Source organism: Manihot esculenta, chromosome 14 (genome assembly GCF_001659605.2).
Source record: "Manihot esculenta cultivar AM560-2 chromosome 14, M.esculenta_v8, whole genome shotgun sequence".
Lineage (NCBI taxonomy): Eukaryota > Viridiplantae > Streptophyta > Magnoliopsida > Malpighiales > Euphorbiaceae > Manihot > Manihot esculenta.
In genome coordinates this window covers 12,714,235-12,739,997 of record NC_035174.2, presented here as the reverse complement: position 1 = coordinate 12,739,997, position 25,763 = coordinate 12,714,235, and the positions used below count along the sequence as shown (strand labels likewise).

General features: G+C 39.3%; 4 protein-coding genes across 4 annotated transcripts; all 4 read right to left on the bottom strand.

The window, feature by feature from the left end:
* Window positions 1-444: 444 nt before the first annotated feature.
* On the bottom strand, window positions 445-1,703 carry LOC110600481. The gene is made up of 4 exons (XM_021737348.2): window positions 1,583-1,703; window positions 1,204-1,497; window positions 1,010-1,114; window positions 445-924 (listed from the first exon to the last, which is right to left on the bottom strand). Exons 1-4 carry the CDS (start codon window positions 1,691-1,693, stop codon window positions 445-447), a joined length of 990 nt encoding a protein of 329 aa, XP_021593040.1. The 5' UTR covers window positions 1,694-1,703.
* Window positions 1,704-1,855: 152 nt separating this feature from the next.
* LOC122721792 (formin-like protein 18) lies at window positions 1,856-2,611 on the bottom strand. Its single transcript, XM_043950709.1, has 2 exons — window positions 2,372-2,611; window positions 1,856-2,281 (listed from the first exon to the last, which is right to left on the bottom strand). Exons 1-2 carry the CDS (start codon window positions 2,522-2,524, stop codon window positions 1,856-1,858), a joined length of 579 nt encoding a protein of 192 aa, XP_043806644.1. The 5' UTR covers window positions 2,525-2,611.
* Window positions 2,612-3,718: 1,107 nt separating this feature from the next.
* LOC110600482 lies at window positions 3,719-6,004 on the bottom strand. Its single transcript, XM_043950708.1, has one exon. It carries the CDS (start codon window positions 6,002-6,004, stop codon window positions 3,719-3,721), a length of 2,286 nt encoding a protein of 761 aa, XP_043806643.1.
* A 17,326-nt stretch (window positions 6,005-23,330) lies between these two features.
* Window positions 23,331-24,869, bottom strand: LOC110631228 (class V chitinase). Its single transcript, XM_021778980.2, has 2 exons — window positions 23,769-24,869; window positions 23,331-23,524 (listed from the first exon to the last, which is right to left on the bottom strand). The coding sequence occupies exons 1-2, from the start codon at window positions 24,856-24,858 to the stop codon at window positions 23,502-23,504; spliced, it is 1,113 nt and encodes a 370-aa protein (XP_021634672.1). The 5' UTR covers window positions 24,859-24,869; the 3' UTR covers window positions 23,331-23,501.
* Window positions 24,870-25,763: the final 894 nt, after the last annotated feature.

Below are 25,763 nucleotides of genomic sequence, written 5' to 3'. Positions count from 1 at the left end.
AATTCCGTTGGTGACAGTGACGGATCACCAACGGAATTTTCCGTTGGTGACAGTGACGGATCACCAACGGAATTTTCCGTTGGTGACAGTGACGGATGTTTGGTTACTAATCCGTTAGTGAATAAAAATACAGAATTACACACCCCTACCCCGTAACTGTACATATACATCCATATACATCCATCTGTACCATGTACATTCATATACATCGACATCCACATTCATATACATCCACATCCATCTGTATCCTGTACACTCATATACATGCATCTGTACCTGTACCCTGTACATTCATATACATCCATTTGTATATTCATATAATAATAATACTATAAACGGACAAAACTAAATTACTCATTAAAATATATAAAAAACGTAATGAATTTGTACTACAATTATATTTTGGAAAAAAAATTATCAACTGGTCATAACAAAATGTACATACTAAACTAAACTAGCTAGCTCATTATCTGTATCATCATCACTATCTGTATGATGATCACCAATGACAGGAGCATCATCACGCCGCTGCTGTGGAGACGGAGCTGGAGGTGCCGTAGGACCAGATGTCTGAGTGGATGTCCCAATACCCTGTTGTGCCATCATCCTATGCATAAATGTCTGCAACTCATCCAACCTTGTGGTAATTCGACTATTCTCTGTCTCTAGCCGATCAATTTTATTCTGCATCCTGTTCATTGTTTCAATTGTAGGAGGATCCACTGAGGGTGCAGACGTGTATGATGCAGAACAATGAGATGGCTCATGAAAATATGCTGAGGCCTGGGACCCTAACCCATAAACTCGACTCTTTTTCTGTCCGCCAACCGCTTCGTAGTACAGTTGGGCCTCATTTATGGGCGTTGGCTCATTGCTTCCCTCCTGTTGATGTGTAGCAGCCTCCTTCAGCTGTACGTATTTATCCTGCATTATAAATTTAAAGTAACATATAAGTAAAATAATTTACGTCAATCAAAATTGTTAATAACTACATTTAAGATGAACTTACATAAATAGCTTTTGATCTCGCATCAACAAACTCCTCCGTCCCCTTTCTCTTATGTGTGGCCTCAAAAAGCTCATGAGGATGTGGTTCTCTGCCTAGTCTTTCCCTCTGTTACCAATTATAAGAATTGTAGCATTTGTCATCGAACCAAAATATTTATAAGAAGATAATTATAAAATAAAAGTTTTAACAAATACCATCCTCCGCTGGTGGGTGTACTGTGAAACAGAACCGCATGCGTGCCTGGAAATGCCAGATCCTGAACCTCCAGCCTCACTGCGCCTATTGGCAGAAAACTTCTCACACTTCTCTTTGTATTCAGAAGTGTTCCAAGTTTCCTGCCACTTCCTCAAAACATAATCAGGGGTTGCAAGATTCTTCGCCTTTCCTTTCCGGATTTCCCACATTAAGCCCCTGTATCGCTCAGCTGCCTTTTTCTGCCAGGCAATTTTTACCAAGCTGTCAATTGCTTGGTCCCATAGAAAGTATTTCTGCAAAAAGATTACATTTTATGATTAGATAGTAATTAAACAGTTCATAAATAGATGATAAACTGATAAAATAATTATGCTTCACCTTGAATTCCTGCCAATAAAACTCCTTGGTTTCATTGGGCACAGTCTTCCAATAGTGGCCTTCCTCGACCAATCTTTCTTTCACTATCAGAGTTATCCTGCGGCTGCACATCTCCGACGGATGCAAACTACATGAACAAGATAATTTTGAGTAAGTAAATGGTAACATTTAAAATAATGTAAATTAATAAACAATTAATTATTACTTGTTGTTAATGAGTGAAATAGTCTGTCGGAATGACTATGTTCCGCCTACAACAGTCGTCGATGCAGCTTATGCTGGAGCAGATGCAGGAGCAGATGATGGAGTAGATGCTGATGCAGATCCTGTCCCTCTAGCGGATGCAGTACCAGAAGGGGATGCAGAATGAGGTGAATGTGTATGTGATACCGGTGGTCGTGGAGCTGCAGTAGTGTGGTGAGGATGTAAACTGTGACGGTGAGGTGGTGGAAGGGGACGGGGAAGCTGTGCATCGGCAGATGGTGTAACTGGTGTATATGATCGATCTATATGAGATGGTTGTACACTGGATGCAAGTGGTACCCATATCTGAAGTTCCGTATCCCCAAATCCCGTCGGTGCCCGTGGTATATGCGCCTCATGCTCTTGTCCGTCATCTGTATTCGCGTCCTCTTGACTTGCACTTGCAGGAAGTTGAACCCGTCCTCTGGGCTTGCTAACCCTTCCACGTCCCCTCATCTGTGAATAAACAAAAAATGTCATAGTCAAAAATAATATAAAGTTCATAAACATTATATTAAATATATACAAATGTATTAAGGTACTCACTGAGTAATAAAAGAAATATACAACTCCAAACTTCTTTAGTATATAGATGAATTTAGTCTGATTCATATGAATTGTACTCATTATCACCATCTGCATCTGCATCAGAATCAGGGTCACTAAGGAATTCGTCTTCCTCTGTCGAAACGTCATCATGAATCTCAGTCATTCCTCCGCTAGGATCATTCAGGCAGTGTTGTTGATTAATATCATCGATATTTACTTCAGCATAATCTATGTCATCTTCTTGAAAAGGTTCATATGTCTTTGAAGACGTTGGAGATACTTCAACAACGGGTCTACCTTTAACTTTCATCACAGCCCACCAATCATTTTTGTCACGACGCTTGCTCGGGTATGAAGCATAAACGACTTGTGTTGCCTGAGAGGCCAATACAAATGGCTCATACTTACTGTATCTACGCTTATTATTAATATCAACAATTCTATACTGTCTGTGCACCTTGGTGCCCGTATTTGGTGTTGGATCAAACCAGTCACATTTGAAAAGTACAGTCCGCTTAATTGGTAGCCCTGGATACTCCAATCGCAACACCTCGACCAACTGTCCATAGTAGTCACTTTCTTCAGAACTGTAATTACTCCCTTTTATACATACACCAAAATTCATTGAGTTACTACTTGAATTTCCATTGATTGTGTTGAATTTACATCCATTAACACAATACCCATTAAAAGTGGTGACACTTCTGAGTGGTCCCTTTGCCACATCTTGTATAAGCTAATTTTGTACATTGTTTGGCGATTCATGGGCATACTTGTAAAACCATTTGACAAAGTCTCTCTCTAGTTTTTCATCAACAGCTGCATCTGTGATATTTGGTTGTGTCGACTTTACTCGCTCCACATAAATGCTATACATATAAAGAAACAAGTAATGTTTAACAATAATGTACAATATAAGAGGTATTAGACTATTAGTATAACTACCAATACTTACTCAATATATGTTTTCACCTCTGGACAATTTAATAGAATATATGTTTGAGCGGCTTGGATTTCATCTTCAGTCATATATCTGGATTTTCCTTTTCCGATAGTTCTACCTGTGCATTTGAATATGCTTAATTTACCTGGTATGTCATCATCAGAGACAAATTCATGCAAGTTGCGTGGAACCTTTCGATGTCTGGTCATTACATGTGCTTCAAAGTAGTGAGCAGAAAATGCACTTGCTTCTTTTACCAAGTAGCATTGCATATTGAACCTTCAACCCTTGCTTTATTTTTAACATTGTTCTTTTAACTTTCTCAAGTACCTAGAGTGTGGAAACAAAAATTATATATGTACACTAAGTAATTCATCATGGTAAGGAGTGCGAGTAAATAATTAGTACGTGTACCTCTCAAATGGGTACATCCACCGATATTGTACTGGTCCTGCAATTAATGCCTCATATGCAAGGTGTACTGGTAAATATTCCATTGAATCAAACAGACTTGGAGGAAAAACTCGTTTAAGCTTACAAAGGATCACAGGAATTTGTTCATGTAACCGTTGCATGTCCCCATTAGTAAGTGTAGTTGAGGTGAGTTCTCTAAAGAAATTGCTAAGCTCTGTTATTGGTTGCCAAACATTATTTGGTAAGAACTCTCTGAGAGCTATAGGAAGAATTCGTTGCATGAAAACATGACAGTCGTGGCTTTTCATACCAAAAAGTCTAAGCTTCCGACTATCAACACATCTCCCTAGATTGGAAACAAATCCGTCAGGGAATTTGAGTGTTTTAAGCCAATCACACAGTATAACCTTCGATTGCTTATCCAAACAATAACATGCTTTTGGATATTTCCCGCTAATTGGATCTTTCTTCAATTCTGGTCTCCTGCATATTTCATTTAAATCTTCCCTTGATTTTATATTGTCTTTTGTCTTCCCCTCCACATTCATAACTGTATTAAAAATATTTTCAAATACATTCTTTTCAATGTGCATGACATCAAGATTGTGGCGAATCATATTTGAAGACCAATATGGCAAATCCCATAATATGCTCCGCTTACGCCAACCACTTATCTTTGAAAGCCGACAATTTATTTCATGACTGTCAATGTCTATAACCCGCCTCAACCCAATTTGCTCAATTTCTTTTAGCAAGTATTCCCCAGTTCTAATTGGCGGTGGTGACTTCGATACACATTTGTTTTTAATAAAAGATGTCTTGTTTCGACGGAAAGGGTGGTCGTCAGGCAAGAACTTCCGATGACTGTCAAACCATGTTTGTTTACCCCCCCTTCGTAATGTAAATGCATCTGTGTTTTCCATACAGTAGGGACATGCAGTGCGTCCTGCAGTGCTCCACCCTGAGAACATTGAATAAGCAGGGAAGTCACTTATAGTCCAAATTAATGCAGCACGCATAGTAAAATTGTTCTGTTGGAAAGCATCGTAAGTATTAACACCAGTTGCCCAAAGTTCTTTCAATTCTTGCACTAATGGCTGCATGTACACATCAAGCTTCTCTTTCGGATTCTTGGGACCAGGTATTATAATTGTCAGGAACATGTACTTATCTTTCATACACATACCTGGTGGCAAATTGTATGGAGTTAGTATTACTGGCCATGAAGAATACTGTTGCTCAGATTGACCGAATGGTTGAAATCCATCAGTGCAAAGGCCAAGTCTGACATTTCGGGCCTCCAGTGCGAAGGTTGGATGAGTTTGGTTGAAATGCTTCCAAGCAGGAGCATCTGAACAGTGGCGCATCACCCCATTCTCAGTTGCATGGTCATTGTGCCAAGTCATATACTTAGCTGTAACACATGACGCATAAAGTCTTTGCAAACGTGGTGTAATGGGGAAGTAATACATCTTTTTGTATGGTATTTGACTCTTCCCTTTCACCAAGTTGTGCTTCAGGCGTTTGAACCTTTCATGGTCACAAAATTTGCATCGTGTAAGTTCTTTATCATTTTCCCAATAAATCATACAACCATTCGCACAACAGTGTATCTTTTGTACAGGAAGCCCCAATCCTCGGACTAGTCTCTTTGTTGAGTAAAAGCTGTCCGTCATGACATTGTCACTCAGTAACATCTCCTTCATGAGTTCACAAATCTGATCAAAACACCGTTCTGAGAAATGATGTTCCGCCTTCAGATTTAGTAAATGTGAAACAGCTGATAACTGGGAGTGAGTTTCATAGCCAGGCCATAGTTCTTGCTTAGATGCATTTAACATATCATACAGTTTCTGTGCAGCCGAGTTTGGCATCTCATATGTATCATTATGCATTACATGACAGCTTGTTGCATCCATGACCATGTCCTCAAAACGATTGAAATTTGGGTGATTAACACTGTCAGAACCATAAGACATGTCTAAATCTGTATCACCATATCCGTCATGCACTTCAGTTTCACTGTGCAAATACCAAACAAGGTAATTTTGAACAAAACCATGCTTCATTAAATGATATTTAACTGTATTTTCATCTTGAAAGCTACGGTTTTGGCACTTAAATCGATTACAAGGACAGCGGATCTGATCACCATTTAAATATTTTGTGCAGGTCTTAGCTTTCTCTATAAATTCATTGATACCCTCTAAATATCTGGGATTCAGTAAACCGTCTATGAGACGAGCATACATCCAACTTCTTTCAGCAGTCATATTAACTACAATAAATATGCTGATATGAAAACAAATAACTTATAAACCCTATCTTCGAACAGAGCCTGAAAACCAACAATTAAATTGTGCATTATATCTAAATGATAATCTGATAACTACATTCATTTTGGAACAAAATATAAACATAAATTTGAACTTGCCTGATATCAATGGCAGTATCTTCTACTGAAGGGGGAGGTGGCGGGGCAGTATAACCAGGTTGGTTAGGCTGTTAATGAGAAATTATAGCAATCAGTATATGTATTCAGCCATCATCCATATAAAAAATGCATCATGTTTGGAATATCTACCTATCCAAGCACACTTAGTATAAATTCAAACACATGCACCAAAAAAATTTCACAATGCAATTAGATTTCAATTCTATAGTAACTTTGAAAACTAAAAATGGGACATTCCATGTGAATATTGAACATCAATTCAAATCCAATAAATATCAAGAAAATTTTCTCTTTTTTTACACGACTTTGAGGCCGAATTTATTTATAAATTTGCTGGAAATTGCACCTACTAGTGCACTTGCCAGTGCACCTGCTGGTGCACTTTAAATGTGCACCTTTTGGTGCACTTGAAATGTGCACCTGCTGCTCGTGCACATTGGCAGTGGACCTGCTGGTGCACTTGTCCAAGTGCACCAGCAGGTGCACTGCCAATGTGCACCTGCTGGTGTATTTACTTGTGCATTTGCTGGTGCACTTGGCCAAGTGCACCAGCAGGTGCACTTTGAAGTGCACCAGCAGGTGCACTTTGAAGTGCACCTGCTGGTGTATTTACTTGTGCACCTGCTGGTGCACTTGGCCGAGTGCACCAGCAGGTGCACACTTTAAATTGCACCTGCTGGTGCACAAGTGCACCAGCATGTGCACTTTAAATGTGCACCTGCTGGTGCACTTGAAATGTGCACCTGCTGGTGCACCAGCAGGTGCAATGCCAAGTGCACCTGCTGGTGCACTTGAAATGTGCACCTGCTGGTGCACTTCAAATGTGCACCTGCTGGTTTAAAGTGCACCAGCAGGTGCACACATTGGCAGTGCACCTGCTGGTGCACTTGACAAGTGCACCAGCAGGTGCACAAGTGCACCAGCATGTGCACTTTAAATGTGCACCTGCTGATGCACTTGAAATGTGCACCTGCTGGTGCACTTGAAATGTGCACCTGCTGGTGCACTTGGCAAGTGCACCAGCAGGTGCACAAGTGCACCAGCATGTGCACTTGAAATGTGCACCTGCTGGTGCACTTGAAATGTGCACCTGCTGGTACACTTGAAATGTGCATCTACTGGTGCACTTGGCAAGTGCACCAGCAGGTGCACAAGTGCACCAGCATGTGCACTTTAAATGTGCACCTGTTGGTGCACTTGAAATGTGTACCTGCTGGTTCACTTGGCAAGTGCACCAGCAGGTGCAATGCCAAGTACACCTGCTGGTGCACTTGAAATGTGCACCTGATGGTGCACTTGAAACCAGCAGGTGCACACATTAAAGTGCACCAGCAGGTGCACATATTGGCAGTGCACCTGCTGGTGCACTTGGCAAGTGCACCAGCAGGTGCACAAGTGCACCAGCATGTGCACTTGAAATGTGCACCTGCTGGTGCACTTGAAACCAGCAGGTGCACACATTAAAGTGCACCAGCAGGTGCACACATTGGCAGTGCACCTGCTGGTGCACTTGTCCAAGTGCACCAGCATGTGCACCTGCTGGTGCACTTGAAATGTGCACCTGCTGGTGCACTTGAAATGTGCACCTGCTGGTGCACCAGCAGGTGCACACATTAAAGTGCACCAGCAGGTGCACACATTGGCAGTGCACCTGCTGGTGCACTTGTCCAAGTGCACTTTGAAGTGCACCTGCTGGTGCACTTGGCAAGTGCACCAGCAGGTGCACAGGTGCACCAGCATGTGCACTTTAAATGTGCACCTGCTGGTGCACTTTAATGTGTGCACCTGCTGGTGCTGTAAAACTTTTTCCTGTAATTCTCAGGACATTTATCTTCTGAAAATGGTACAAGCTTTAAATTCAAAATTATAATACAAATCATACAAAATTGCTAATTCATACTTGGAAAAAATTTCTATTGACATGGAAAATATGAATGTCTAACTACTCTTCACGGTCACAGTTCATGATAAACAAAAAGTTATCCATCTTTTAAGTTTTGGTGCTACCTAGAGTCCCTTCTTTTCCTCTTGAAAATTGAAGGGAACGAACTTATGTGAATCATTTCTACACAGAATTGAAGCAGAATTTAGCGAATCTTTTTATCCTTGTTACTTCTGCATCCTTCAATTTAAAATCTTTACATTATAATTAGAAAAACCACATTTGAACCACCTTTACTAGCAAAACCTAAATTGAAAGTTCTCCTGCTAAACCAGGTTGCTTAGTAGAATTGTTGCCGAATAATCAGGTATAATGTAGAGATATAGAAGGAGCCCTAAAAACACAAAACTAACCGGTTTTACGGAATTAAATACTCATTCACATTAGTCAATTGGTTCTACCGGTCTACCCACAGGAAAATTATCCTCCTTGCAAGCCCTTGTTCATTCCCACATAAAATTTTCAAAATATGGCAACCATTGTTATAAGCAAGAAATGGTAATATTTCAGAAATAATTTTAGGAACAAAAAAAAATTGCTAAATAGATTGGGAGAAAAGGCTAGAGATGGACCTGATGAACCGGCTGGAGTAGAGGACGTGACCTGATCAGGACCAGCGAATCAGAGAGAGGCGAGCTGCAGAAACATGTGCAGCTCGGGATCTGCAGCAGATCAGCAGAACATGAAGCGGGCCGCAGAATGAACCAACGGCGTCTGTCAAACCTATGTTTCTTGATTAACGTTCCTTGAGCTCCGTCTGTCGTGGACGGTGACCGGCGAGAGGAGGTGGTGCCTCTGGCGGGAGGCGAGCAGCAGCCTGATGGAGTATGGAGGCGATGGCGGTGTGGAAGTCAGTGAGAGAATAGGAATGGCTGAATGGTTCATCAATAAGCAAACACACGATTTAGGATTTCACTCGTAGATTGTATATTTGGCTCCACAATTCACTAACGGAAAGCTTAGTCCGTTAGTGAAAAAACGAAATAAATAATAAATTCACTATTTTACCCACGGACTTCTAACGGGAAAAGATCCGTTAGTACTTTTCTAACGGATCACTGACAGATATTTTCATCTGTTAGTGGAGAATATGATTCAAATAGTCTGTAGGTGAATCCATTAGTGTCACTAACGGACTTCAATCCGTTGGTGAAGTCCGTTAGTGATCTCCTCCATTTTTGTAGTGCACGCGCTTTGAGAGAAATTAAATGGCCGTCTAACATGAATAACGGGAACTGACATCACCGTACATACGGAGCTGAACGACAGAGACAGACGTCCCTATAGCAGAAAGACCTTTAGGCCAGCAGAAGAAAAGGAAGGAGCATCCTCCCCTCAGACTAAATTTATCCAACCATTAAAAATTCTATTTTCTGGATTTCAGAACATCAATATGGAATTTATTTTTTATAATAATAATAATAATAAATTTATTTATTTATTTTTAAAATTAAATTGATATAAATAAATTAGTTTAGATTAATTTATTAAATACTTAAATTAAAATCATAACTTATTAACTATTTAAATTCATAAAAATTTAGAACTACACAAACATTAATATGTATGAACAACTTATATTCTTTTCATAAATTATTGAGAATATTGTTAATTTGTATTTAAGATTTACTATTTTTATAAATTCATGTATTTAATAATTTATAATTTTAATTTAAATATTTAATAAGTTAATCATAATTAATATAAAAATGTAAGCATATATTTAACTCATTGCTTTTCCTTTAACGCGAGAAGTCTTAGTCCTCAAAACCCTAAGCATCATCACAACTATAAGAATCATTAGCTCATGGATTATCAACCTATCATCTGTAATGGCAGGCCACTTTTGCAAGAGTATGAGCCACGTAAACAAATTTAACTATAAATATTGGCACAGAGGATTTCTTCCATTCTCACCCCATGTTACAGCATTTAATTACAAAAGAAAATCCATGTATTATTAACCCTTGAAATTATAATTTATTTACATTTTTAAATTTATAAAAAACATAATAATTAAATATAAATTAATTATATTATCAATAATTTATTAAAAAAATAAAAATCAATCATATATAGCGATTAAATACATTTTAAATTTTAATGATAGGATACTAAATTTTCATAAAATAATAAAATTATTCTTGATTAATTTTTTAAATTTTTTAAAATTCAGAGTAAATTTATGATACAGTTAACCATATGGGTGATCAGTTTTAATTTTTTTCTAAACACATCATTGAAAATGTGGTGAAATTATATTTAGTTGTTATTATTTTTATAATATATTAAATGTAAATACTCAATAAATTAAAACAAGTATATTAATGCAAATATATATATTAAACCAAAGTTTTGTTTGTTTTCGACTGTATAAATCTCAGGCATCAGTCATCACCATAGAAAATTACGTATAACTTTTAATGTGGTCATGCGAACCCACGGCTCAGTGGAGAATTCTGATGAAGTTGAGATGCAGAGAGTAGTGGGATTTGATATCTGGATAAATGATTTAATTCAGTGAAAAAATTAAAGAATTGAGATTGGTTCAAAGAAAAATAAATACTAATGATAAATAAGAATAATGGCGCTGGGTGTTATGTGGCTGTTATGTTTGTGGAGGTTAAGGTTTCTAGAAATGCAAGGTAGTAGTTTCAGTGAAGTAAGAGAAGTGCCATGTTCGAATTTGATATAGATATATATACCCTTTGGTTGTACCGAACATCCTTACAACATGTCCCATCGGATTAGATAAAAGTATTTTTAGCAGAATTTTCAGATAGTTCATTAACGGTGGACAATTGGCTAATAAATGTTGAGCCGACTAGCCTATGCTTGTTGTTCATGTCACATTAATCATGTTCATCACACACACATTTATGACATCGGAAATACACGAGAGAGAAGGTTGGATTCTTAGGATGTCGACATCCGATCAAGATTTATTTAGGTCGTGTTCGATCTGCCCGATCTGAATCATAAGAGAGCCTTTTATTTTGAGACTAAAAGATTTATATATGTATTTTAATTTGAACGTTTGTTTGTATTTTATATGTTATCAAATGTGTTTTCGCTTATCTGAGAGTTATTTATGACATTTGAAGAGAGAAATCCAATTCATTGATTCGGCACCAGCCATTTACTCGGTTGTCATTTGCAGATTTGGAATGAGCGCCATAAGTGCATGTAACTATTCCAGTGCGTATTTATCACTTTCATCGTTTGGAGTTTCAAGGGGGCGCCTTAAATGCTCATCGTGCTTTATTTTTGGTATAAATTCATTTATTGCTCATTTTTCTCATTTTACCATTTCTCTAGTATTCTTCGTGTTTTAGAGTTGTTGTCCCCTGTTGTTCTTTCTTGTCAAGTTCTTGAGTCTAAGGTACGTAATTATGCTTTTCCATGGCTCCTTTACCATTTTCCCATATCGACAAAACGGTATCATGGGTTACCCAACCTCTCTTTTCCAATACATTCCCTGAGTTTCTTTTTGCAGAAACTCACTATATTAGTACTTCTAATTGGAATGAGCACATTGCTCCCTTCTCCCCCGATCTAGTTGACGCTTAGGCAGAGAGGAGGTTTGTCTTATTTTTCAAATAATTTGATTATAGGCTTTTCTTTCCTCTTTCAAAATTCTTTCAATCTATTTTTAAGTTTTATAAAGTCTCTCCTGTGCTGACTCCCAACTTCATCTTGTTCATAAGTGCGTGCTTGAGGAGGGTGATTGGTTTGGTTTGATCATATTCATTTGCTATAAAGATTCCATAAAGCACTGGATTGAGTATTTCATCATCCTAGGTGCTGAGAAAAACTTTGATTGGAACTTGGACTTAGAATGACAGATTATTAATTCTTTTTGCAATGCTTTTCCCTTTCTTTCCGATTGGGAACCACCATTCCCTTACAAATTGATGTCTTTAAATGTTGGTATAGGACTTAGGGAAGACTGTTATCTACCCATACCATCCAGTTATCTAAATTTTGCCTTGTTTATTTAGATCTTGCATTTTAATTTAACTTTTTATCTCTATTATGTTTATTTCAGTTTATGATAGATAAGGTTTCTACACCCAGAATAATAGGGATGTTGTTTGTGACGCAGTAAAAGCGTTTAAAATATGAAAGACCATGGATGTGGTGGTCGAGATGCTAGAAAACAAGCCTGAATTGACCAGGATTTTGCATCCTTCAAGCTCAGCAGGGGGTAACCTGAAGCTGGCCATAATTGAGGCCGACTATACTGAGGCCATCCTTCCCCTGTCGTTGACGTTTAGAACCAAGGGGACATGCCTCGACTATACTGACGCCATCCTTCCCCCTGTGGACAACATGAGAGTTCCTATCATGAGGACAGAGTCGCGATCATTCTTCTCTTGCTAGTGAAGTCACCAAGAGCTTAAAAAGGAAAAACTCTTAGTCACCAAGAGCTTAAGGCTCATAAAGAAGTCTTAACTAGTTTATCTGAAGAAGGAAAGCACATTTGCACCTTTTGGAAAAAAATATAAAATTAAAGTATACCTACTGTAATAATTTCTACATTATTTAAAATAACAAAATTTTCACACTAAATTAAATTGTCATAATCATATCACATTTAACATTCAACTATAACAATACTTTAAATATTAAAGTCAATAATTTTATTTTATTTTATATAAAAATTTATCTCTATAACATGGCAGTGTATGATGCATGGAGCATGCTAGAATCGTGTCATTTCTCAAATCAAATAGGAAGTTTAGTTCCACTCACCTGTAGCCACTGCTTGGCTAACTCTGGGCTACCTCTAACTCTGCAATAGCTACGATTGCTAAACACCTCGGTTCCTCGGGTCCAATCCTACAATGGAGGACGCAAATGAGGCACCACACATACTCTATGCAACTGATAAAACAATTCCCAAAAACCCCTCTAGAACACCTCAAAACATGCATGCAAAACAAGCAAAGGAAGGCTGGACAGGGCACCTTCGGCAGCACCTTCGGCGGCCGAATGTCTCCTCCAGAGACGAAAGTCAGGCATGTTCGGCGGCCTAACTTGGACTTTCGGCGGCCGAACCTGAGTTCATCCAGAACTCAGTTTCGTGCACAAGGACGCCTGCCAGTCCCTCCAGCACCTGCTCAGCCCTCAATACATGCAGTTAACCTCTCTAAAACATGCATAAACACTTCAACAAGCAGAAAGGAGCGTCAAACTACTTAAACCCAACAAAAACAATACACATAACATGCTTACACCATTCAACCATCAAAACTACACCTAACCATGTATAACCCATGAAACTACTAAAACACCCTATATAAGCAACTCTACCCTTATCCTCTGTAAAACACTGTTAAAACCAATAAAACAAGAAGAGGAACAACTCTCTTACCTCCTGAAACTAGAAGAGGAACAACTTGAACTCAGCAAATCCCCTTCACAAGCTTCAAACCACCAAAACCTCTCTTTTCTCTCCAAACCTTTCAAACCACTTAGACACAACCAACCCTCTGCATAAGCTGATAAAAGCTTGCAGATGAGTCATGGGAGACGTGGCCTAACCTCTGGCAATGATCTGGAGCCAACACCTGTCCAAAGCACTGGCTGAGGAGTGCACAATAGCTGGCTGACCAGCTCAGCTTCGGCTGCCGAATCGCATGCAAAACCATGCAACATTCGGGGGCCGAACTTGAACTTCGGGGGCCGAACATTGGGCACTTTCGGCGGCCGAACTTACCTTCGGCGGCCGAACCTGGCCTTTGTCCCCAAAGCCTTTTCTTTTCAAAACTCAATCCTATTCTATGCCAAACCTTACAAAGTCTTAAAAACATTTAGCAACTCTTTCTAATACCTTACTAGAAGTCTCTGACATCCCCGAATTCCACCGGACGGTAGGAATTCCGATGTCTGACTTAGCCGGGTATTACATTCTTCCCCCCTTTAAAAACATTCGTCCTCGAATGTTTACAATAACAATAACATAGATGCAAATAAGCAAGTACGGAAAGCCTACCACCTTTTTCTACGAAGAGACACAGATACCCCTGGAGTAAAATTCCCGGGTTGGCTATACGTTCTGACTCTGCTGACCCTTAACTGCTTAATCTGTGTCCACACTCTACCTGGATTACTGATCACTCCTGTCTGTACATAGTCCACTTGACTCTCTTTGCTACCTACTGACTTCCCTTTCTCTTTACCTTTTCTCAGTTCTATGCACACTACTCTGGTTACACTCACCTTTGCTTCTCTGTACTCACCCGATCAGTGGAGCAACAGCTCTCAGGAAAGGCTAGATGACGTGATTATAGCTTTCTCTATGGTGACACATCACGAGTCACACAGACATGCCCCGAAACCGAACTCAGATTACAGAACTTGGCCTCTATGCCGTGTTCTCTTATCTACACCACTTAGTAGATAAGGGGCATGCTTCTCTATTCTAGTCGACACTTTTGCTGCGTCACTCTAATCCTTGCCCGCCTTTCTTCTTCGTTTCTATCCTAACCTGTTCTCTTTTGATCCTTTGACCTACACTGGACTAGCGCTTTAGCTCTTTAGCTCTTTAGCTCGTCTCTCTAGGATAAACTGATAAGCGACTTTTCCCTGAGGGTAGCTAACATCTCATCTGCCTTTCCCAGTAAATCGCTGAGCAGTGTTACCCCTTACCTCAGGTTTATTCATCTATTACACTGACTTTTCTCTCTTATTCGCAACATCTAGTTCCCACCCACCTCTTAGATCTATCGTGGAGGCTAATCAGTTCCAACTAGCGGTCTCCACCGAGCTGCGTGGGAACACCTATCCTTGGTAGTGACCTTGTGCAACTGTTCACAGTTGTGCCAACATCTCAAGGTTTCATCCTTCGGTTCTCACAATGATACTGGAACATTCCAGGGTGTATGGTACTAAGTCGGATAGAATCCTTTACTACCAAGTGCACACTGCTTTACGATCTCTCTCACTCCTGCAATTATGTTTCTTTCTAACTCTTACAACTTTGTCAATTCTTACATGCTACAGGTACCATTTCACAGGAAGAGATGAAGATAAGTCTAGTCTTCATCCTCACTTGACTTCCCGACTCTATTGGTAATCCTGCTAACGTGGCTGGAATATATCACTCTCTTTCTCTTTTTCTGTCTATAAGTACTGAGGCTGGTTCCCTGACCTGACTGTTATGCGTTCACACAAGAGCAAGAAAACCCCTGACTACCTTCCCAATGAAGTCACGAGCCTGTAGGGCTGATATCATACCTCTGGGAATACTATACTGTCCCCTCCTAAGGACTGCCTCTGATCCATCTTACCTTCTATACTTTCTTACCTTGTCTCTATAGACACAGGTAATACTATGAGTAGCTAGCCAATCCGCCCTAGAATGACATCACACAGTCAACTCTAGAACCATAAGGTCAGCTGGATCGCATCTACTCATAACGAACTATGAACTGCACTGACTGACTGACTCTGCCACAGATGGATCACACTCGGGTCTACCAACCCAAAGAGAGCACTCTAAGCCCAGAAGTTATCAAACCCCCCTCTATCAACGGCTCTCAAAACAATAGGGAAAGAAACATCAGGGTCCACGATAACCTACACATCTGAACACCCTCAAGTGCACGTATCTGACGTCACCGTGTTCGATGTGTTAGCCTCCTACTGAGTCAGGATAAAGATCCAAGCTAAAGCTCTTTCCTTGGGAACCGACCAAAGAAAAGGAGAACTCTCTCCTCCTGCCTCAACCACTGTCCTGTGACATGGCTAGAGCTACAGGCTGAGTTACACTACTAGCAGTCATCTGCTGGGACTGTGCTAATCAGGGCCGCAGTAGGATACTCACATAAAATGAGTCCTTCCTGCTCGCATCTATGCATGCCGTAGTCCCATATCAACAGACTACTTTTGTGTACACTCCACGCCTCACGTATCCAGAACTATCTGAACTAAAGCTCAATCGCCATCTAATCCCAGACTAACTGAAATCTCTATCTGACCTTTCTTACTTTACGTTATTCTACTATGTTCTTTCTCTGCTTGGTTCTACCTCATTTACTCTTCTTTTTGCTTACTTTTCTCTTACTTACTTTTCTTCTTGTTTTTTTTTTTTTTTTTTTTTTTACTCTTCACTGTCTTACGCTATTCTCTGTCTTATGTCAAGTATACTTGAGGTCTCTATTCCGGGATGAGAGATCACTCTCTCTCTAGCTGGATTGATAAAATCCACGGCTATAGCTCTCAAGCTCTTTCCTGGCTCACTAACCTTGAACTCTTTATCTCTGACCATCTAACTCTATTACACTTTCCTATTTTCACATCAACTGATCTTCTACTAGTGTCCAGAAAACCATACACACAGCAGAACACTCAAAAGTGAGCTTACCTGGCACCACTGTGTTCGGTGTGTCTGTCTCTGGCTGAACCTGGGTGAACATCCGAGCCGGAACTAACGGACTTCCACTTAAGGAACCTCCTGAAGAAGGGACTACTCCCCTTTCGCTATCTCTGGTTGGAGCTTCTGGTGGAATGATATGGTCTGAGGATGTCTGTGGGAATTGTACTGACACGATTATAGTGGGACACTCTCGTGCCATGTGCCCCTCCTGTCCGCACCTGAAACATGCTGTTGTCCCAGCCCGACAGACTCCTTTGTGCCTCCTACCACACGTCGCACATCTAGAACTATCCCAACCAGAACTCGAACCCTCGCAAAAACCCATGCCACACTTTACCCTATTCCAGAACTCTCTTTTCTTTGACCCTTTCAGGCCTCTCACTTTCTTTTTATTCTTTGCAGCAGCCTCACCCAAAGGAAAACAGTCACTATTCTCTGGGTCATTTTCTACACTCATGTTTTCTGTCTGCCCTGGCTGCTCACATTCACTCTCTTTATGTTCCTTTAAGCTATCTGGACAAGCCCATCCTACAAACTCTGTAGTAAACTGCTCCCAGGATAAGCTTTCTACCCTCGGGTCCACATACTGGGTGAACCATTCCCTTGCCTGCGCACAATTCAATGTGCTCCCTGCCATCTGAATGGCTCTACTCTCACTGGCTCCCAACTCATCAGTTATCATCTTGACCAATCTAAGATACTCAACAGGGTCATCACCAGTCTCAAATTTGGGAACATCCAACCTCAAATAAGCTGTCATCTGCACCATACTGTCCCCAGGTGAACTCGGCTTGGGTGTTTGGACAATTGGGGCTACTGGTTCTACTGGTGGTGGAGGAGGTGTAACATGCCCCGAGTTAGGGGTTACTGACCCTGGGTAACCAAAGACGGGTGGGAACATGGGATACTGTAGATATGACGGGTAAAAGGAAGGATAGGGCATAAAGGTGGGATATGGGTTATACCTAGGAAACTCTGATGTACCTCTCATCGGGTACTCTGCCCCCCACTGGTAGGGTGGATACTGAGGTGGAACAAACCTCGAGGCCTGAGTGCCTCCTTGGGACTCACCCATATCTCCTCCCAACCTACTCCTGCCAAAGCTACCATCTCTACTCTGCTCATCCTCCTCTATTCCTCTCATACACCCTGACATACCACTCTGAACGACTCCCCTTCTACTCTCATCAACAGACCTTCTAGGGTCCCTTGATGTACCTTCTCTGCTTATACTATCTGATGTTGCCCTTGGCAGAACGGGGAGATGAGCATCCATGTCCTCATCCTCCAGCGGAGCTCCTGTCAATCTAACAGATCGACGAGTTCCTCTCATCCTGCCTCTGAAAAGCACAACATCACACACATATATCAGTAAATGATCCATGTGAGAATACATGAATCCACAACACATATAAAGAACATATCATTAAACATGCAACTCATCATGGCATTTCACATCAGCATGCAAGACAGGACTCCACATCCTATCCTAGTGGACATGAGTTTAACTTATTGTGCTTTCCTTCCTATACAAAACAACACCTCTTTCCGCTGTGGGATATCTCAACACACCGTACTCTTGAGGCCCTATGCTCTGATACCAATCTGTAACGACCCGGAAACCGGTACCCCTCAGTAACGGTCTGAACCATCACTGGCACTAGCATCTAGATCGGCTTAAGGCCGCCGAGACCCGTAGCAAGCCGACTATACTCTCTGTGTACCTGATAAATCCCAGACATGAGACAAATAGACTCAACAATCCTGTAAAACTCTGTAGGCTTAATTGCTGCTACTCAGATATGTCAATCTGAAATGGCCCTCAGGGCCTATACCAGGGACTACTATCTGCTGTGGGTCATGGGAATGAAACCCTTTTAATCTGTAACACATTCCACTGGTATCTCAGCGAAGCCATACATTAAGCCTAACTCACACATTTCTCATCAAGAAACGTAAAACAGGATTCATGTACAGGGGATTAAGCATACATCATGCAACAGCAAAAACACTAGGGAAAGCACAAGTCTAACCGTATATGACAGTACAGATCTATACAGTACATGACAGTTAATCTTTTAATTACAAATTACATCATGTCCACTATACTATTACAGCATACATTCACGCACAACTTTCCTCTGTACTCTTGCTGACTTTGATTTCCCATAGCTATCTCAGGACCTGCAAAACTGGGGTTAAGGGAGTGGGATGAGCTCTAGAGCCCAGTGAGGAGGAACAGTAAAACAGTTCATTCATTACATGCTTTCATAAAATGCATCACATCACAAACATATCATCTCAAGGATGAACTTGTCACCAATAGCCCTCAACTACATGTGATACTCTGACCAACTGTGCCAGGGAGACGATGTCATCACCTGGTCTTCTCTTAACTCTGCTCTGTGCTCTCACTATAGTACCAGGAGCGACCTGGCCTATCCAGGGGCGACCTGGTATGGCTATCTCATGCCATAACTCTGTATCTGCTCTCTGTCATGGGCTAAGGATCATCCAACATTCATCCACAGGAATAACATCTTATGCAATGCATCATATTCGTGAATTCTAATGCAACACAACCTAAGATATAACATGGCAGTGTATGATGCATGGAGCATGCTAGAATCGTGTCATTTCTCAAATCAAATAGGAAGTTTAGTTCCACTCACCTGTAGCCACTGCTTGGCTAACTCTGGACTACCTCTAACTCTGCAATAGCTACGATTGCTAAACACCTCGGTTTCTCGGGTCCAATCCTACAATGGAGGACGCAAATGAGGCACCACACATACTCTATGCAACTGATAAAATAATTCCTAAAAACCCCTCTAGAACACCTCAAAACATGCATGCAAAACAAGCAAAGGAAGGCTGGACAGGGCACCTTCGGCAGCACCTTCGGCGGCCGAATGTCTCCTCCAGAGACGAAAGTCAGGCATGTTCGGCGGCCTAACTTGGACTTTCGGCGGCCGAACCTGAGTTCATCCAGAACTCAGTTTCGTGCACAAGGACGCCTGCCAGTCCCTCCAGCACCTGCTCAGCCCTCAATACATGCAGTTAACCTCTCTAAAACATGCATAAACACTTCAACAAGCAGAAAGGAGCGTCAAACTACTTAAACCCAACAAAAATAATACACATAACATGCTTACACCATTCAACCATCAAAACTACACCTAACCATGTATAACCCATGAAACTACTAAAACACCCTATATAAGCAACTCTACCCTTATCCTCTGTAAAACACTGTTAAAACCAATAAAACAAGAAGAGGAACAACTCTCTTACCTCCTGAAACTAGAAGAGGAACAACTTGAACTCAGCAAATCCCCTTCACAAGCTTCAAACCACCAAAACCTCTCTTTTCTCTCCAAACCTTTCAAACCACTTAGACACAACCAACCCTCTGCATAAGCTGATAAAAGCTTGCAGATGAGTCATGGGAGACGTGGCCTAACCTCTGGCAATGATCTGGAGCCAACACCTATCCAAAGCACTGGCTGAGGAGTGCACAATAGCTGGCTGACCAGCTCAGCTTCGGCTGCCGAATCGCATGCAAAACCATGCAACATTCGGGGGCCGAACTTGAACTTCGGGGGCCGAACATTGGGCACTTTCGGCGGCCGAACTTACCTTCGGCGGCCGAACCTGGCCTTTGTCCCCAAAGCCTTTTCTTTTCAAAACTCAATCCTATTCTATGCCAAACCTTACAAAGTCTTAAAAACATTTAGCAACTCTTTCTAATACCTTACTAGAAGTCTCTGACATCCCCGAATTCCACCGGACGGTAGGAATTCCGATGTCTGACTTAGCCGGGTATTACATTCTAACCCCTACTTCTTGCATTCAAATGAAAATTCTGCCTTAGTTCTTGATCAAATTATCGCTCATGGGCAAGAGCAATGCGGATGGTTCTCGCATCCAAGAACAAGATCAAATTTATCGATGGAACTTTACCTCCTCCTACTAAGACAATATACTCTATACGGAAACGATGCAATACAACTTTAGTACCATGGATCACCAAATCTTTATCTCATTTGATTGTACAAAGTGTTCTCTAGATTGATAAATCTATAGACGTGTGGAATGATATGAAAGATAGATTCTCACAAGGAGACATTACTTATATTTCTGACCTTCATGAAGAAATTTATTGTTTGTATTTCTGACCTTTAAGAAGAAATTTATAGTTTTAGAAAGGTGAACTTTCAATTGCTAAGTATTTCACAAATCTAAAGATTCATGGGAATGAATTAGTCAATTTCAGGTCCTATTCATTCTATTCTTGTGCTACACCAAGTGTTATTACAACGGCTTAGAACTATACGAAGAGTGATTATGTAATCAGATTTTTAAAAGGGCTGAATGAATAATTTGACAATGTCAAGTCTCAGATCATGAAGATAGAACCTTTACCAACTATAAACAAAGTATTTTCTTTAGTTTTGCAACAAGAAAGACAATTAATGAGTGGCATAAATGTTGAATTTGAAGGCACTCATTAGCAAGACTTCTAAGTCTGATGTTGTTCACAATAGTTTTGGCAATTCTCACAACAAAAGATATGATGTCAATGCTGGACATAATAATTCATATGGAAAAGGAGGCTTCAATCCAACCTATGGAAGAGGAGGTCCTATCAAGATTTGCACTTACTGTGGTAAGCAAAGTCATATTGTTGACACCTGTTATAAGAAACATGATTTTCCACCAAGATTCAAATTCAAGAATCCCAATTGCTCACCAAATTATATGTTTACTGAAGATCTTTCTATTGATAAAGTGCAAGAAGGCAATAATGAAACTGCTCATATAAGTTTCACTCAAGATCAATACCAGAAATTGTTATCTCTTATTTAAGACAATTCTTTAACAGCTTCTATTCCTGCAAATTCAACTAGTTAAGCTATGGCAGTTCTCTCTTCTTCTCCTAATTCCAATGCTCTTCTTGAAACCTCAAAAGGAAATCATATGGTTCTCATTACTCAAGCATCACATTTATGGATCTTGGATACGGGAGCTATTGCTCACATTTGCTTTTGTCTGTTGTATTTTTCATTATAAACAAATTAAACCTGTGTCTATCAAATTGCCAAATGATTCTCATGTTTTTGCTCATATTTTAGGAACAATTTACTTCTCTCCTTCATTCTACTTGACATGTCCTATATGTTCCTGTTTTCACCTTCAACTTGATATTTGTTACCAAGTTAACCTCCTATCTAAATTGTTGTCTCACATCTAGAAGTTTTATTTGCCTCATACAGGACTTGAATACCTCAAAGATGATTGGTTTAGCTAAAGTAACTGAAGGGTTGTATGTTCTGCAGAAATCTCCAACACTAGCATTTTCCTCAGTTGTGTTATTGACGGTTGTAAATTCTTCTTTTTCTCCAAATAATTTCAAGCATTATATACTTGGGCACCCCTCACAAACCAGACTTGCTGTATTAAACAAGAATTGTCCTCTAGTTACTTGTAATTCCATGCATATGCCTTGTGATGTTTTCCATCTTGCTAAACAAAAGAAATTGTCTTTTTCTTCAAGTACTTGTGTCACTTCTAAAGTTTTTCAATTAGTTCATGTTGACATCTGGGGATCATTGTCTGCACCTTCAATTCATGGCCACAAACACTTTTTGATAGTAGTGGATGACTTCTCAAGACACAGATGGGCCTTTTAAATGAAATCTATGTTAGAAGCCAGACACCTCCTACAAACTTTCATTTGCTTAGTTGAAAATCAATTCCACAGTACTGTCAAAACAATAAGATCTGACAATAGTCCAAAATTCCTCATGAATTTTTTTTTTATTCCAAAGGGATAATCCATCAAACCTCATGTGTTAAAACACCCCAACAGAATGATGTTGTTGAGAGGAAATATCAGCATATCTAGAATATAGTCAGATCCATACTCTTCCAATCTCATTTATCAAAATCATTTTGGTCTTATACTATTGCTCACTCTGTGTATCTAATGAATAAAATCCCACTCCTATTTTGAAAGATAAACTCCCTTTGAAGTTTTTTATAATTTTAAACTTGATTACACTGAATCTTTGGCTCTCTCTACTTTGCCTCAACCTTGGTCAATAAAAGATGCAAATCTATGTAAACTGAATTCCTTTTGCTTCTCACAATACATCTTCAGATAATACAACTCCATAGGTTCAAGATATATCTTATGCAAACTATGTAGAACTTCTTGTTTCTATTGATGCACCATACGTACAGCCTCTTAACTCATCCAAGACTTCTAGCAGAACTAGAAGAACTCCTTCATACTTACAAGATTACCATTGTAATCAAGTCACTGCTACTCATTCTTCACCAAACATCAAGTATCCTCTGTCTTTTGTACTATCATATCATAATCTATCTCCATCTTATACTCATTTATACTTGTCTATTACTACCAATATTGAGCCTAAGACATAGTCTGAAGTTGTTAAGCATGAACAATGGAGGAAGGCTACAGATGCAAAAATGGCTGCCTTAGAGTAAAACAACACATGAACACTAGTTGATCTCCCACAAGGACAGAATCCCATTGGATGTAAGTGGGTGTTTAAAATTAAATATGAAAAAAGTAATCTGATTGATTTTCTTTCATGTTATTTAAACTTATATTTAATTAATTAAAAATATAATTAAATCATGTTTAAAATATAATAACATATTATTAAAATTATAGAGTATTGATTAAACATACACGTTAAATTAAATTTTACACTGCCAATGAAAAGTAGTTTGATTAGTCTTCTTTTATTTTTAAGACATTAAATAACATAAAATGAAAGAAATTCGATAATCTTTTTTTAGTTAATAGGAAAAAAGATTATGTTTTATTCTAATAAATCATAGGAAGTAATGTCAATACACTAATGGTTGATGAACATGGCTCACATACAAAGCCTTATTGCAAGTAATAAACAACACATCAGAAATCTCCTCTCTCTGTGTTCCAGCAATATGTGTTTATGCTCCCCATGTCGATGCAGCTGCAATGCCAAAAAATGAAAATTTTAGATTAATCTCATTCTTTTGAATTAATTAATTAATTTTGTGATTTTAATAATTAATTAATTTAGTCGAAAAATAATTAGATGCATATGGAAAGTGCTCTCCTAACTCTCACACTTAATCTCATTCTTTGAATTAATTGAGTGCAAGTTTAGCCTATTTTGCTAAGAGGACTAAATTAAATGTAATTAATAAGAATTAACGAAAAAAATTCATACTGACCTTGGCGAGAAAGAGTCCAATCATCATCGTCACCAGACACTTGCCAAGCGAAGTAACCAAGGAGTGCTTTATCCTTAACATAAGAAACCTTAGCAGAAACACTCTGTGTATCATCGTAGCCTATCCATGTCGTACCAAAATAACAATAATTCGAAACATAAGTTCCATTATAAAGAGCTGTAATATCATTATCATCAATAAACTCCTCGATTTCTGAATATATTACGGCGTCGGTCAAGGCTGCACCGACGGTGTCTGCAAAGAATCCATTTTCACTAGCATTTGCAAGTTGCCAAGCTCGACCGAAGAAAGGAAACCCTAATACTATTTTATTAGCTTGCAAACCAGCATTAATCCAACTCGTGACCCCATAATCTCCACTAACTGTAGTCCCTGGATTGTATAATGCTGCCGGAGGTCCGGTAACATTTGACCACCCAGGTCCGTAAAAATCATACGCCATTAAGTTGATCCAATCCAAGCTGTTTGATACAGCCTGAATTGGGTAAGGCACTGAGGTTGAGTAGTAATAAGATAAGTAAAGAACTGCTGCAGATAAAAGCAGTGGTGTTCTGCCGGAGTTCTGAGCCTCGGCAGCCACAGCAGCTCTCCACTCATTGAGAAGCAAACCGAAGTTGGTCATCTGGGTGGTGGTGTTGGGGTATTCCCAGTCAAGGTCTAAGCCATGGAAATTATAAGCCCTTGCTAAACTTATCGAAGAGTCGATAAATGTTTTGCGTGAACTTGCTTGACTTGCCATGGAATCAAAGGCAGCAGCAACCTTATCTCCGCCACCTCCACCTATAGATAAAAGGGTCTTGACGGAAGGATTTTTCCGTTGGACGATTTGTGTGAAGGTGAAGAACTGAGCTTGAGATCCAGATGGGATGGTAACTTGGTTGGTTTGGGGATCAAGATCAGCAAATGCGCAAAAAAGATGGGTGAAAAGGTTGGATTCTATTTCAGAAACTTGGAATCCAGATCCATAGTACCAATAAGCTCCTCGAACAGCATTTTGTGCTGAAGAAGAGTGGAACTGAAGAAGAAACAGAAGAGCAGCGAAAAACAAGGGAAAGACTTTGGTCGCCATTGGAGACAAACTAGATGACAATGGAAATATGAAATAGCTAAGCCTTCCCCTCTACATATATATAGTTTTTTTTTCCCTTTGTTATTGAAAATCTAAATCTTAAAAATATTTTTTTTTTAGGTATTCTTAAAAAATTAATTAAAATTGATTGCTCAACACAACATTTTGAATTAGCTAGAAATGTAAATAGTCTACCAGGCCAGGCGTACACATTTGGGCAACCAAATATAAAAATCCACATGAGATGATTTTGTGAGTGCCGTAGACTACGTGGCTTTTTTACTTTGCAGAAATTGTAGGGACTCGATTGCGTGTCTATATATATATTATATATAACAGAAGATTGTTCATTGACTAATAATAGGTGATGATGTATGTAATTTTAGCCCAACATTAATTGTCTTGTTGACCGATCTATAAGGAACTTTCAACATCTGCTCAGCTTCAGAAAAGTCCGTCGACCTCCCCCCGCATCCTGTTTTACTTCTGTTTTCTCTAAGGTTTATCAGTAGTTCTTTCTCAGTTGTTAGGTGTAATCTCTATTTTGGAGTTTTAGTATCCGCTGTCTTTTTGTTTTTTCTAAAGAAAACGGAAAAATAAAATTTAAAATTTTTCATATTTATTTAAATATATTTATTATTAGATTAAATTTATGAATATTTAGTATTTTTTATTATTGAGTTTCCTTTAATAGATTTTTTTAATGTGAATAAATTTAACTGAATTAAATTAATAAATTTTAAATATTAAATAAAATATATTAAAATTTTAAAAATTTTATATTAAAAAAAAAAGAAAAATAATATTGAGGAAACTTAATTATCTAGATGAAGCAAGGGCATATGCACAAAATCAATTTGACTAATCAAACCTAAAATCATTTGAACTTTGTCTATGGACTTTTC

Bases quoted from the DNA above. Each gene is read 5' to 3' on its own strand.
- LOC110600482 (XM_043950708.1), bottom strand. From the start codon at position 6,004: ATGACTGCTGAAAGAAGTTGGATGTATGCTCGTCTCATAGACGGTTTA.
- LOC110600481 (XM_021737348.2), bottom strand. From the start codon at position 1,693: ATGTGCAGCCGCAGGATAACTCTGATAGTGAAAGAAAGATTGGTCGAG. The intron at 1,498-1,582 runs GTGAAGCATAAT...ATCTTTTTGCAG, and splicing joins TTTATTGGCAGGAATTCAAG to AAATACTTTCTATGGGACCA. The intron at 1,115-1,203 runs GTATTTGTTAAA...AATTGGTAACAG, and splicing joins ACACCCACCAGCGGAGGATG to AGGGAAAGACTAGGCAGAGA.
- LOC122721792 (XM_043950709.1), bottom strand. From the start codon at position 2,524: ATGATGACGTTTCGACAGAGGAAGACGAATTCCTTAGTGACCCTGATT. The intron at 2,282-2,371 runs GTGAGTACCTTA...GTTTATTCACAG, and splicing joins TATATTTCTTTTATTACTCA to ATGAGGGGACGTGGAAGGGT.
- LOC110631228 (XM_021778980.2), bottom strand. From the start codon at position 24,858: ATGGCGACCAAAGTCTTTCCCTTGTTTTTCGCTGCTCTTCTGTTTCTT. The intron at 23,525-23,768 runs GTCAGTATGAAT...TTGGCATTGCAG, and splicing joins TTGGACTCTTTCTCGCCAAG to CTGCATCGACATGGGGAGCA.